We start from the raw sequence: 14316 nt of genomic DNA, 5'->3' as shown, positions 1-14316 counted from the left end.
CTTATATTACAAGCAAAAGGAACTGAAACCAGAATACTGATTAATACTATTGTAATATTAGCTAAAAATTGGTGAGCATTAGACTCTTCGTTCGTCGCGACATCTGTTGACAAGTAGCGTAGCAGTACTGAAAATGTACGCTATTTGACGCGTGATTGTCGCTAGATGTCCCTACAAATATATTCCTCTACCCTATTCCTCTATGTTCTAGAGCCATCACAAGAGTATGATATTTAAGCAGGTCCCTTTACTTTTGAATCCATATTTTTTGGCAGGGTTAGCGCATTTTCAACATAGTTTTCCGCATAAATTTGCTCACACTCACACTAACCTCATACGTAGACATATCAAACATGACCCGAAATACAATTAACGAATTCAAATTGAATTTAGGTTTTCACTATGGATGTCGCAGCCATTTCAATTCCCAGTCAGATTAGTTGCGGTCCAGTTCAATTATTACGGCCAGAGTTTCATTTGAACTTTGAACAGTTCTAGAACATGTTCCATTCAAGAATACACCCGTTTCCACTCGTATTTTCCTACTATTATAGAGTAGATTTCACAAATACTTACGACTTCGTGAATGAAAGGGTGTATATTCGGTATTTCTGCTCCAATTTCGGTGTCCGCTCCGTTTAATGAAGCGCGCGGTGTGAGGCGTTCAAATACCTGTTTTAGGTACGTGGAAACCAAGGTGGAATGGAAACCAACGGGCTTCCAACTATGATCCAAAATTAAGTCTTTGTTCGTGTAACTGTTAATGGAGAGTATCAGTTTAAATAAGTTTTTATAAGTACACACTAGTTTCCAAAATTATGATTGTTGTCATAGAAATTCTCGGTATTGTTCTTCCATTTATTGCCAAGATGAATACTTAATGTCTACTGGATTTCATGAGTTTATAAATGCCAGTGATAAATCAATCAAATGAAAAGATCGTCGAGTGTTGAGATCATAAATAATAAATAAATAAATAAATAAATAAATAAATAAATAAATAAATAAATAAATAAATAAATAAATAAATAAATAAATAAATAAATAAATATTATAGGACATTCTTACACAGATTGACTGAGGCCCACGGTAAGCTCAAGAAGGCTTGTGTTGTGGGTACTCAGACAACGATATATATAATATATAAATACTTATATACATAGAAAACATCCATGACTCAGGAACAAATATCTGTGCTCATCACACAAATAAATGCCCTTACCGGGATTCGAACCCGGGACAGCGGCGCAGCAGGCAGGGTCACTACCGACTGCGCCAGACCGGTCGTAATAATTGCGTAATACATTCTTAATCTAAAAGACATTTTTTCTTTTTCCGGATGTTCCAGTAATTTACGAAAATTTTGAGGATTTTCTGCAACTTGTACATTACCAACTTGTATAATATGAATTTTTCGTACTTAGTTACTAAGTTTTACGTTCATAGAGAAATAAGTAAGGGAAAAGTTGTAAATGCGAGTTATTTGTAATACATCAGTAAATGCGAGTTATTTGTATAGGCATAGTTACAGTGACATCTATCGACAATCACGCGTCAATCAACCATCAGATAGCGTGAATTATCAGTACCACTACTCGATACTAGGTGTCACAGTGTCTCGTTTGTCAAAAAATTAATATTAGAACCGTTTACAACTTATACTACAATCAGAAGGAATTGAAAACAGAATACTGATTTTTACTATTGTAATATTAGCTAAAAATTGGTCAGCATTAGATTCTTCGTTCGTTGCAACATCTATTGACAAGTAGCAGTACTGATTTACGCTAGTTTACGAGTGATTGACGCGTGATTGTCGCTAGTCTCTTCATAAAATATGGACATCCTAGTGAATTCATTATCTCTTCCAGGACGAAACCTGTACCCCGCGACTGGCTACCTCGTCCTGGTATGGGAGACCCTCGGTATGATGATGGGAGAACTCTTCACCGAAGTATCTGTAGTCTTCGAGAATGTACGGTTCCAGAGAGCTACTAACATCCCGAAGGATGGAAACTTGGAGTTTATCATCATGATTCAGAAGGGCAGTGGTAACTTTGAGGTTAGTTACTGCAGTTGAAAGTCTACTTGAAAAATATTTCTTTGCGCCTATTTTTTCTTGCAGAAGTTTTAATTTTAGAAAGGCTCTCTGTATCCTAAAAATCTTCTCGAGGCTGAAGCATAGGTTTAGAGACGATGTAGCTTTATTTAACGTTCATATGCGCATTGTAATATGCCTACTTGAAAAACAAAATTTTACATTTTCATTTCATTTTCATAAGTTCCTCTATAAGCTACTAAGAGTTTTCATTGCATAAGGGCAGTAATTCTAGAGCTCAGTAGTCATTATCTTTTGTTTTCTGTTTAGCACGTCCTGTCACCCGAGCCTCTAATTCTAACATCAAATCTTTTATTTAGGAAAATTCCTCAAATTAAAATCAATATAAAAATGATGTTGATTTTTGTAGATCGTTGAAAGTGGAGCATCTATCGTAACCGGCCGCATTTACGCCCAGAAGGACGTAGGACAGAACTACAGAGTTTTACCAGCGGTGCCAGAACTCAGCGGTCCTAACATCAAACATATGCTGACCAAGGACTTCTACAAGGAACTTAGGCTTAGAGGATACCAATACAGGTAAGAATATCAATACAATACAAATACCCTTTATTGCACACCTTGATAAAAATTACAAAAATGTAATAGCGAACATGGCAAAAAAGATGACTAAATAACAGACAACCGAAATAAGAAAAAAGACAAACCACTACAAAGACTACGTCTGACAAATATGACGAAATTAAAATAGGATAAATTAAAGAACCTGACACGAATGTGAAAAAAACGAATGTGACGATTCATGACGATACCCTATTTCCTACACCACATTTCCTTAATCTAAATGATAACGAGTTTAATTGTATATTACATTAGGTATTTTATTATCTTAGCCAAGTAGTCATACGAGTATATGTACCTACATTTTGGACTTCATAATGAACATACTGTAGATCCTAACAGTAGACACAACTGATTTGTCATTATTTCTCCAGCGGTCTCTTCCGAGGAGTCATCGGTTGCAACATCGAAGGAACCCGCGGCCGTCTCGCCTGGGTTAACAACTGGGTAACATTCATGGACTGCATGCTCCAACTGAAGATCATCGGACACGACACCCGTGGTCTTTTCGTCCCTACTAGGATTGAGAGGCTTTCTATTGACGCTTCGATGCATTACAACGCTATTTCCAACATGAACCCTGAGTCCACTAGGCAATCGTTCGAGGTCCGAGTGTATCCCGACGTAGGAGTCATCAGGTCAGTAAAAGATAATTTGTACGTGTATGTTGAGATATCTGAAGATTTTTTAAGCTAGATCTACTAGACAAATGTCAGGTATAATAAAGTAAATAAATCAGACTAGTTAAGTCTCAAATAGGAGCCCTGGGAGTCGTATTTAATAAATTGTACTTTTTATCCTTAGGTCTGGTGGTGTAGAAATTCGTGGCCTCCACGCCACTCCTATTTCTAAGAGGATACCACTTGGAGTACCTGTCCTTGAGAGGTATGAGTTTGTCCCCAACTTCGGCAAGAGCAAGATGAAGGTTGAAGACATCTTAAGAGCCGACATCCAAATTATCCTTGAAAACATTCAGACCTTCAAAGTAAAGAGCATTGAGTTGGTCGATGAAGAGTACAAGAATAACAGCTTGGAACCCTTAATCACGCTAGTTGCTGATGTCCTTGGTGACATGCCGCTAATGCAAGCGGAACTGCTGGTTATTTCTGAAGAAACTTTGGAGATGCCAAGCAACATTACTGTTGAGAATAAGAAGATTTCAGGAGAAACGAACACGGTGCTGTTTGTAGGAGCTAACCTTTTGTCGAGGCCTGACGTGAGTAAATTTAACGCTGACTCTAGAAGCCAATATAATAATATATTTATTTTTCTGTAAGTACCTGACTTTTTTACTTCTGTTCACAGACCCTTCAACAAGCCTCTTCAACTCTAAGAGACAAATGCTTCATCATCAGCCGCGAAAAGGAACGTCCCAACCCCAAGGAATACGCCGAGAAATATGACATTATCTCCATCCACGATACCGGCTGCGAATACCTGGTCCTGTTCAGAAAGAGAGTCGGCGCCAAACCAGCCAAATTCATCAAGATCCTCGCTGCTGATGACACTTACTCCTGGATCGAGCAAGTCAAAGAGGAACTCAAAGAAGGCCAGAAAGTGGTCCTTTACGGTCAAAATGAGCATATCAACGGTCTTCTTGGTTTGGTTAACTGCTTGAGGAGAGAGCCGGGTGGTGAAATTGTTTACGGCTTATTGATTTCTGATCCTTCAGCTCCAGAGTTCAATTCGGACTTGGAGCTGTATGAAGAGCAGTTGGATAAGGATATGGCTATAAATATTTACCAAGATGTAAGTGTTAACAACTTTTCTTTGTTAATTTTAGTAAGGATTATAATCCTTTATTTTAAATTTTTTTCATTACTTGTTGATGAAATGGTTTTTTTCTGTGAAAAGCCCAGTCACTGTAAAACATATGTTACTTTTGCTACCAAGCTTTCACACCTACAGTGACCATTTTTCTGTTTTCTTTATCTACTATTTCACTTTACAATTATTTACTTATTTTTTTTTTCTTTTTTTTACTTTACTTATTTCGCTGTACAATTGTAACTTTATTTTTAACCCCCGACGCAAAAACGGAGGGATGTTATAAGTTTCATGTGTCTGTCTGTCTGTCCGTCTGTCTGTCTGTCTGTCTGTCTGTCTGTCTGTCTGTCTGTCTGTCTGTCTGTCTGTCTGTCTGTCTGTGTGTGTGTCTGTCTGTGGCATCGTAGCTCCCGAACGGATGAACCGGTTTAGATTTAGTTTTTTTTGTCTGAAAGCTGAGTTAGTCGGGAGTGTTCTTAGCCATGTTTCATGAAAATCGGTCTACTATGTCGCAGTCGGGGGTTTTTTCAAAATTTTAATTTTGTGGTTAGGTTATCATTATCTTCGTCTACATAAGTATCATCCTCACGGTCAGGTGGGATTTTATTTATACCCCGGGCAAATACAACAGTAGGTATAAGGATTTCTTAAAAGTGTTAGTCTCCGGTATTTGTTTTACTCCACTTTATCTTATAAACATTTGCCCAGATCCAATCATTAAACGTAGCATTCAATTGTTTGTTGTCCAGGGTCAATGGGGCACATACCGCCACTTGCTCTTAGGAGACTTGGAGACGACCCGAGCTGAACATGCCTTCGTGAACACCCTCACTATTGGAGACTTATCCTCGCTGCGATGGCTCGAGGGGCCACTGAAGCATGATACCGTGTTTAAGGACAATGAAAGAATTTTGCTTCACGTAAGTGTCTACTGAATCAAATAGCCGTTAAATTAGAGGAGAGTTCAGACATCATATGTAAGCAGGGTTAGTTTTTAAGGACTTAAAGTATAGATATAAAGCAATTTGATGTTTATGGCGTTTATTTACTTCCATACTTTGTAGCAATGCAATTTAATTATAACAAAAAAAAACCTTGGATGGGTCCCTATACTTCTATACCTATGTACCTATTTAGAAAATGTATGCCAACCGGGCTGAATTACAGCTAGTTTATCTTGAGAACGAAATAGGACAGACTGTTAGTCTTCTCTCTCTCTCTTAACTTTCGTGAGCACTTTTGCTCCTCTCAGCATACACATCAGCAAAGTGACAGGCGTCAAAAACCATTTGAAATTGTTGTCCCTATCCAGGTATACTGCGCAGCGTTGAACTTCCGTGACATCATGACAGCCACTGGGCGCGTGACGGTCGACGCTGTGGCCCGAGGCAGGCTTGCGCAGGAGTGCGTACAAGGGTTCGAGGTCGTCGGGAGAACTAGCAAGTAAGAATACAACCTCCGTAGCAATGTAAAAGTTGCAGAATATTCTCAAAATTTCCGTAAATTACTGGAAAAGAACAATACTGAGAATTTTCCATGAAAACATTCTCAATTTTGGATACTTCTCTGCCGTTCATTGCTAGACCTCCGTAACTTGACAGTGCTTGGTCAAAGTTTGGTAGTGGATACTAAACTGATCAAGTTTAAAGCGTAAAATTTTTAAATTCTTAAAACGTTGTTCATGATAGCTTAACATATTTCGCTATTTTGTTGGTTCATTGAAGCACGTTAGCTATAGAGTTTGCTTCTCTACAGCGCGCAGATTGTTAAAATAGCATGTTAGCTGATTACCTATTCTTTGGGAGGCCTTTTAGTTATTTGTAATTTTCGTATACATTTTAGTGGAACTTCATTGGCACTCTTTCTTTGGATTTGTTTGACATACAATTTTCCGACACGGCCGTCCCAATGCTATATTTCGTGACCTAGCCAACACACTAGCTTGAAACAACTGCCTATTTATATCTTGATATTTCACAGTGGTTCTCGTGTCATGGCTATGGTGAAGAACAGCGGTATGGCGAACTTGGTGGAAGGTGATAGAGCGCTGATGTGGAGCATACCTGATGACTGGACCTTTGAAGAGGCCGCCACTGTGCCGGTCGCTTACGGAACTGTATATTATGCTATGGTGAGTCTCATTGTTTGATACTAAAAACCACATTTGATACATATATTGAAATTAGTTAAAACAGTAAAATGTGAAATATTTCGCTCGCCTTGTCTACGGACCCGAAGATCCAGAAGTCAAACCATTAATCATAACTGAACTACTAACCATACACAACCTTTGTTGTCCTAGGTCATGGTCGGACAGATCCAACCTGGTGAATCCATCCTCATCCACGCCGGCTCTGGAGGCGTAGGCCAGGCCGCCATCAGCGTGGCACTCCACAATGGCTGCGAGGTCTTCACCACCGTCGGAACTGCTGAGAAGAGGGCGTTTATTAAGAAGCTGTTCCCTCAACTTAAAGGTAGGACTACAATGCTGCTCAAAACGATCCCAATCACAGTCGAAAAGATTAAATGAGTGAAGATAGAGTCACTTAAGATGATGAATTAATGATAAAACAAGATGAAAGTCAACTCCAAGATAATGAAATTTCTAAATGTGTGCTCCCAACCCCCCTTGGCCATCGACTACGTGAACTGAGTCCATTGAGACGCTCTTGATCTTGATAATCAGAATCAGAATCCTTCACTAGATCGATCATTAGCATATTAAAGTACTTTACTTTTTGCTTTCTTGATCTAAATAACCTACAGGATAACCTATATCACACAATTTTAGAAATTGTTATTATTTATCTTTTTTTATACAGATAGCCATATTGGAAACTCCCGTGACACGTCCTTCGAAGACATGATCCGACGAGAGACCAACGGCAAGGGTGTCGACATGGTTCTCAATTCTTTGGCTGATGAAAAACTGCAGGTAAGAGTCGACGACAGTTTATTCCCTGTGAAAGTACTTTATTGGTATTACATGGGGTAACTAAACTAGTTGTTCAAAGACAAATATTTCAAATATTCAGTATCGTGTACTGATTAGAAAACTTTTAAACAAATACTTTGACCCTGAAAAATGTCAATGGGACCAGTAGTCCAAGTCGATCAATCCTATCCTCTATAAAAGGACTTAAATGTTTTTGCGTCAAAAAAAGTCTTCAACTGTCGCGAACACCATATCGAAGATACCCTTGAAATCTTCACCTACCACAATCAGCTTTGGGACATTTTTGGTACCCAGTTACATTTATTTTATGCAGATATAGGTGTTTTGAATACTTTAAATTGACTAGATCTTGTGTGATCTTTTTATACACATACCTTTTTGTAAACCAAATGATGACATTATTCTTTCCTCCAGGCCTCAGTACGTTGCCTCGGCTACCGTGGTCGGTTCCTCGAGATCGGCAAGTTCGACATCAGCCAGAACACTCCCATCGGCATGTACTTCTTCCTGAAGGAGACTTCCTTCCACGGCATCATGTTGGATTACATCTTCGACCAGAGCTTCGAGTTCAGGAGGGTTAGTAACTTCTGTAGCTTTAGCTTCATCATTTACCTCGATATTAGCTTTTGTTATTTTTATTTAAATAAAATGATTATTTCATCTGATGTTACTATGATAGTCAAAAATTAAATTAACATGACAATTTTACCGTCACATAGTTCCTAATTTGTTTAATTTGCTTCTTATGTTGCTTTAGCTTCATAATTTACGTCAATAATAAGTATTGTTTTTCTAATATCTTTAACAATAAAAGGGTCTTTAACATACCTACTACTACTATACAAACAAAGTCACCAATCAAAACACAATAAGAATTTTACCATTGCTTTATTCGTATTTTTTTTTACGTAATATATGTTCATACCGTTATCACTTACCTTTAAAGTAATTTATATTTTTGGTATTGATGGTCCTTTCACTTATGTTTCTTACATAATTTTAATACGGTTTAAAAGGTAATCTAACTTACCAAAGCATTTCAAGTAATTTTGTACTAAATCTAGTGTTTTGTTACAGAAACTGCAAGACCTCCTCATTGCCGGTATTGAGAGCGGAGCAGTACGTCCGTTGACATACTGCACATTTGAGAAGCACGAGATCGAGACTGCCTTCCGTTACATGGCCGCTGGCAAACATATTGGCAAGGTACACATTTATATGAGCAATTTTATTTAATGGCCTTACTATTGTCCTATTCTCGTGACTTAAAATGTTTTTATCGCTTTATTGCTTTAGTCTTTCTAAAATAGAAGATTGTTTCTTGTTAAACACAGAAAGACATATTTCTGATTTTCTCTCTTTCATAAGATTCTAAACTTCAACTAGAAGTGCGTCTGTCTGATAGATTAATTCTGACAGTCACGTCTCTTTCAATAAATGTTGAAGAAAAATATACTGGTCTCAGTTTTTTTTTCATTTGGTATGTATACTAACGGTTGTTCTATTTATCCTGGATACAGGTCATAGTGAAGGTACGAGAAGATGAACGAAGCCACAGGCCCGTGAAACCAGCGCCCTTGCTCGTTGACGCTGTGCCAAGGTAAGAAGCAGAGTATATCAACAGTCACCCGAATTTTTTTTATATCCATTAATCCATTACATTTTTAAAAACAAGCACGCCATAGTCAACAAATAGCGGACAGGGTGTACCCTTGTTTCGCCGACAAACTTTTCATCGAATATCATTTCATCGACAACAAATCATCGAAAGTTTAGTTCGAGTAAAATTGTTTCGAGTAATTTGGTTTCAACTACTATTTATTTGAAATTTTCTTAGTTTTAATAAATACTATTCAACTAATATTTCTTCATCGCTGATTCATTTCAAAGTACTTCAAATAGCAGAACTACAAAACATCGCAATTCATTTAGTCGACGTATTATTACAAAACTTTCTCATTTGCCGTACTACACATTTATGGATGTTTTATTCTAGGAAACTTCAAATTGTCGATTTTATCGTGGCACATCACATACGTCCATAATTAGACTATGACCATTGGCTTTAATCCTATATTAGAGTACCAGTAGGTTTAGGTTAGGTTAGAACTGCGATGCTACAACACGATGAACGGGTTTTAAAGTAGGTTTAGGTTAGGTTAGAACTGTGACCACACACAAAAACGACCAGTTTACAGAGTAAGTTTAGGTTAGGTTTTTTTTTTTTTTAATGCTACTCCTCCAACATAATCGGAGTCTATGTTTACATGTTTTGTGTTTTCTACCGCATTCATTCAATTTCTCGCTTTTATGCCTCTCGCACTGTCATTCTTCATACTGTTCTTTCTGTCATACATCATATCTTTTACTTCTTGGTTTGGGTGGGACTCCCAACTATCTATGCGTCTATACTTATTTTATTCTAGGGTAATAATGTAACTAAACACTGTTTTTATTTGATGATGTCCTTAATCTATTTTACTTGTTTTACATAAATTCCATATGTTTATAACATTATACTGAATATATTGCCTAAACATAATTTGCCTATTACGTCTTGTTCCTCTTTGCTACTACCTTTACAATGTTTGTACAATACATCAAAAACTTTTCTGTGTCTCTTCCTTGCATAATGTTGCTTATGCTTTCCTCGTCCAATTTCACATCAAGGGTCTGCTCCAATTCAAACCGCTCCTTGGCGTGAATTGGGCATTCCAACAGGACGTGACGGACTGACTCCTTTTCCTCGGGGTCACAGGCGCACGATGAACTCTCTTTGCACTTAAAGCGATTCAAGTACTCAGAGAATCCACCGTGCCCTGTTAGTAGTTGAGTGCTATAGAAGTCAATTTTCATTTTCCTCGTCAGTTTGTATGCGGCGATTGCGTCCGGGAAAAACAGTTTTGTTACTGATGCGGTTTCGCCAGTTTTGTACCTCTGGTTCCATTCGTCAAGCGTTGCCATACGAATGCTTCGTTTGACGAATGAAATCGGACACTGGTCGTAGTTTGCCTTTCTTTTGGAGTCGACAGCGGCTTGCTTTGCTAATTCGTCCGCTCGTTCATTTCCCTCCAGTCCCGCATGCGCCTTTATCCAATGTAGGACGATTGTTTTGCCTTGTTTGAAGGTGGCTGTAATATTTTTCCTGGCTTCGACTACAAGGGGATGGAGGCAATGATGATTCTGGATTGTTTGTAACGCTGCCATAGAGTCGCTGTAGATTCCAAAAGTTTTATTTTTGTGCTTCCTTGCTTCCGTGGTTGCTTCGCGTAACGCAAGTAGTTCCGCCTGGTAAACCGTGCAGTAGCTAGACAGAGCAAGTTTGCGGGTTTTCGTCTCGATTTCGCCATTCCATATTGATAACGAGGCTCCAACTTTACCCGCAATCTTGCTTCCGTCAGTGAATATGCGAGTTTCATACCCACTATTTTGATCTACATCTTCTTGGGTTTCCAGACGTACAACCTTTAGGTCTTTGCGTTCTGCAGGGTGGGGCATTTCTGCTGCTGGTAGCATTTGTTCCACCTCCCGATCTGCTAGGACCGACGGTGGTACTCCCTTCTTAGCCTCGTATAATGAAGCTGCCTCTCGGACTCGGAGGTCTAGAGGGAGCACCCCTGCCAGGATAAGAGCCGAGTTTAGGGAAACTGTGCGGTACGCCTTGCAAAGCTTCAGTGCGATCCCACGCTGAACGGTTCCAAGTTGTTTTATTATGCCAAGTTTATTGGTTGCTGGTGCCCATGCGCTGGCCGCATAAAGGATAATTGGTTCAATCGCGGCAACGTAAATTGTACGAAGCACTTCTGGGTGGAGGCCCCAGCTTGCTTTAGCTGCTCTGGATAGTCTTTTATGGATGTCCACTGCTTTTCGGCAGACATTTGAGACGTGGCTGTTGAATGTCAGCTTACTATCAATGGTGAGTCCGAGCATTTTTAGTTCTTGAACCTCCGCAATCGCAATTCCGCCCATGCTAAGTCGTGGGGTGTCAAATTTTAACTTGCGTGTTATAGTCATTGCGTTCGTTTTGTGAGGTGCAAAATTGAGTTTGTTTCTGACACCCCATTCCCGAGCATGTTCGAGGGCAGCATTTGCTTTGGTTTCTATCTCCAATGCGGAATCACCATCGACCACCAGCACGACATCGTCTGCAAATGCCTGGCAGTAGTCGCCTCTACTATCAAGGTTTTTAAGTAGTGGGTCCAGCAGTAGATTCCATAATATGGGCCCAGCAATGGATCCTTGTACGCAGCCTTTATTGGTTTCGAGACTGAATTCCTCTCCTGAGTACCTCACTGTAACTTTCCTTTCGCTCAGATAACTGTCCATTACTTTTCTCAGAATCGTGGGACACCCCTCCTCTGCCATTCTGATTTTAATCGCGGGCCACCAGGCGCCGTCGAAGGCTCCCTCTATATCCAGTGATATCAACGTGACTATTTTCTTTCTGTCTAGTTTGTTCCGGATGTACTGGATCAGTGTATAGAGCGAGTCCTCGGTGCTACGCTGGGGCATAAAACCGTACTGGCGGGGGCTTGTTTTTGGTATCAGGTAGTATTTCAGCCTACCTACGATCATTTTTTCGTATATTTTACCCATGATCGGGAGCAGCCCAATGGGTCTGTATGACTTGGGGGCTGCGTAGTTGTCCTTACCCGGTTTTCTCAGCACTACTACGGTGGCCTCTTTCCAGGTTTTAGGGAAATAGCTGTATTGTAAACATTTGTTTAGGAGGACAAGGAATATTTCTGGGTCTGTCTGGATAGCGTGGCCACAAACGTCCGAGGTGTGTCCGTCCGCTCCTGGTGCCTTTTTCGGGTTGAATGATTCTGTTGCCCATTTTAGTTCTGCCATTGTAAATGGCGGTTCGCAAATATCAATTTGGTCACTGGCGTTTACTTTGGCTGCTGCTTGCCTAATGTGCCTATGATAGTCATTGTCACTGCCTGGTGAGTCCTTCGGATAAAAGGTCTCTCCCAGTAGTTTAACCGATTCTTTTGCACTAAGGGTTTCACCATTCTTTTCTAGTGGCATATCTTCCTCTCTTTTTGTGACTCTTCCTATTACCCTGTAAATTCCTTCCCATAATCCTTCCTTATCCTGTTTTTTACAAAATTCCTTCCAGCTTTCCACTTGTTTAGGTTAGGTTAGGTTAGGTTTAGGTTAGGTTAGAACTGCGACCTACACGACAACGAATAGCTTTTAAACCACACACAAAAACGACCAGCTTACAGAGTAGGTTTAGGTTAGGTTAGAACTGTGACCACACAGAAACAAATAGTTTACAGAGTAGGTTTAGGTTAGGTTCGACCTGTGATTTACACAGAAGCAAACGTATTGCAGAGTAGGTTTAGGTTAGGTTAGAATTGCGACCCTACACATCAACGAACGGTTTATACATATAGTAGGTTTAGGTTAGGTTAGAACTGTGACCACAGACAAAAACAAACAGTTTACAGAGTAGGTTTAGGTTAGGTTAGAACTGTGATCACACTGTAACTAAACCTCCGCTCACCTTACTTATCTACTTACTTACTTGACTAACCAACATTATAGCTAACCCCCCTTTAAATATACCCCTTAAATTTGGCCTTGTGATCGTCTAGCGTGAATAAGTAGAACCCTTCGATGTGAACCGTGATAACTTAGATCCTTTAATGAGTATCAGCTGTATTTTTGACTAATTTTTTAAAATTTTATTTATTTATATTTTAAAGAAGAATAAAGGTTATTGTAGCATAATAATATAGTGTTATAGAAGAGTATTTTATCAGATTTAGGCCTAGAAAGTTATATGTGAGAAAATTAATGTCGTGATGAAGAAATTTTAGAATAAAAGTTAGTGAGTGAAACATACATGAAATAAATATTTAAAAATATTTTGGTAATCATCCGCTACGCCTTATTAGTGGTCCCGGCTTGGGCAAGGGCTTGCGATACGGTATGGGACCCCTGACCTGATCAAACCACTTTATCAGGATCCTAAGCGAGTAAGCCTGAAGGGCTATCTATCTACGAACTAACCCCTTTTTTATTTTGTTTCTTTTCCCTAGCTAAACCCCCCTTTCCCCAATACTGCTAATAAACCATAACTTCTCGATCTTTCTAATGTTTTATCGAAACACCGAGCAGTTGCTAACTTTTATAAGAACTAAGTCTACGAACTTTTCTAAGCTTTTGACTTTCCATCAGTGGACGGCGCTCGCATGCCACTGGGCCCTATAACAAACCTATGCTTTTTATTCCAAAGAATAGTTTGTTTCCCTAACCAACTTGATAGAATTTACCTTGAAAAACCAGTTAGCAACACTAAGTGTCCCGCAGCCACACCGAAAAATCAGAAATTGCTACCACAATTATTAATTTCACTCAAATAAATTAAGTAATAAGAGTTTTTAAAAATTACCAGTTTTACCACATATTTTAAGATAGTAAACACCACATTTAAAGTCCATGAAAACCATATAAATAGTAGTAGTTAAATTATTTCTCCACAATACACGTTGACCAATTATAATTTAAGACCAATCATAAAAGAACTCTACTTTCATAGAAATAGTGTGTGACTTTACCCTAGTCCTATCGTTTTCCCTACTCTAGCATATCTGAAACACAGACCATCACTTACCATAGATCTAATGTTCAGAATATGCACAAGTGTATCCCTACCATAAGCTGTACAGTTCAGCCAGCGAAGCTGAGATAGGCAACCTATAGGCTTGAGTTCTGATCCCCCCCTCTGCTTTTGCCCGCGGGCTAGGGTAGCAGAGAGTAGATCGCCCTATCCGTGTATATATCCAGTATTCTAGGACACACCAGTACCAGCCACATGAGAGACCCAGCTGCGATCAACTTTACTTAGATGTGGATCGATCACAACCGAAATCCCCAGCGACCAACGCCAGCATGGACTAGA

The 14316-nt window shown here is 39.3% G+C and overlaps 1 protein-coding gene across 5 annotated transcripts in view; it reads left to right on the top strand.

The window, feature by feature from the left end:
* The window catches only part of LOC125236250 (fatty acid synthase), a 111206-nt gene that overhangs the window by 83243 nt on the left and 13647 nt on the right, over positions 1-14316 (top strand). For all 5 annotated transcript variants that reach the window (XM_048142936.1, XM_048142939.1, XM_048142940.1 and 2 more), the window contains 13 exons: positions 1872-2062; positions 2469-2638; positions 3055-3318; positions 3485-3896; positions 3986-4429; positions 5197-5367; positions 5760-5890; positions 6428-6578; positions 6750-6921; positions 7270-7382; positions 7818-7979; positions 8481-8609; positions 8924-9003. In XM_048142936.1, coding sequence (XP_047998893.1) covers positions 1872-2062; positions 2469-2638; positions 3055-3318; positions 3485-3896; positions 3986-4429; positions 5197-5367; positions 5760-5890; positions 6428-6578; positions 6750-6921; positions 7270-7382; positions 7818-7979; positions 8481-8609; positions 8924-9003 — 2590 coding nt within the window. The remainder of the gene's footprint in view (positions 1-1871; positions 2063-2468; positions 2639-3054; positions 3319-3484; positions 3897-3985; positions 4430-5196; positions 5368-5759; positions 5891-6427; positions 6579-6749; positions 6922-7269; positions 7383-7817; positions 7980-8480; positions 8610-8923; positions 9004-14316) is intronic.

The sequence above is a fragment of the Leguminivora glycinivorella genome, chromosome 19 (genome assembly GCF_023078275.1).
Source record: "Leguminivora glycinivorella isolate SPB_JAAS2020 chromosome 19, LegGlyc_1.1, whole genome shotgun sequence".
Lineage (NCBI taxonomy): Eukaryota > Metazoa > Arthropoda > Insecta > Lepidoptera > Tortricidae > Leguminivora > Leguminivora glycinivorella.
Note: the sequence above shows the minus strand (reverse complement) of the source record. Positions and strands in the feature narration are given on the sequence as shown.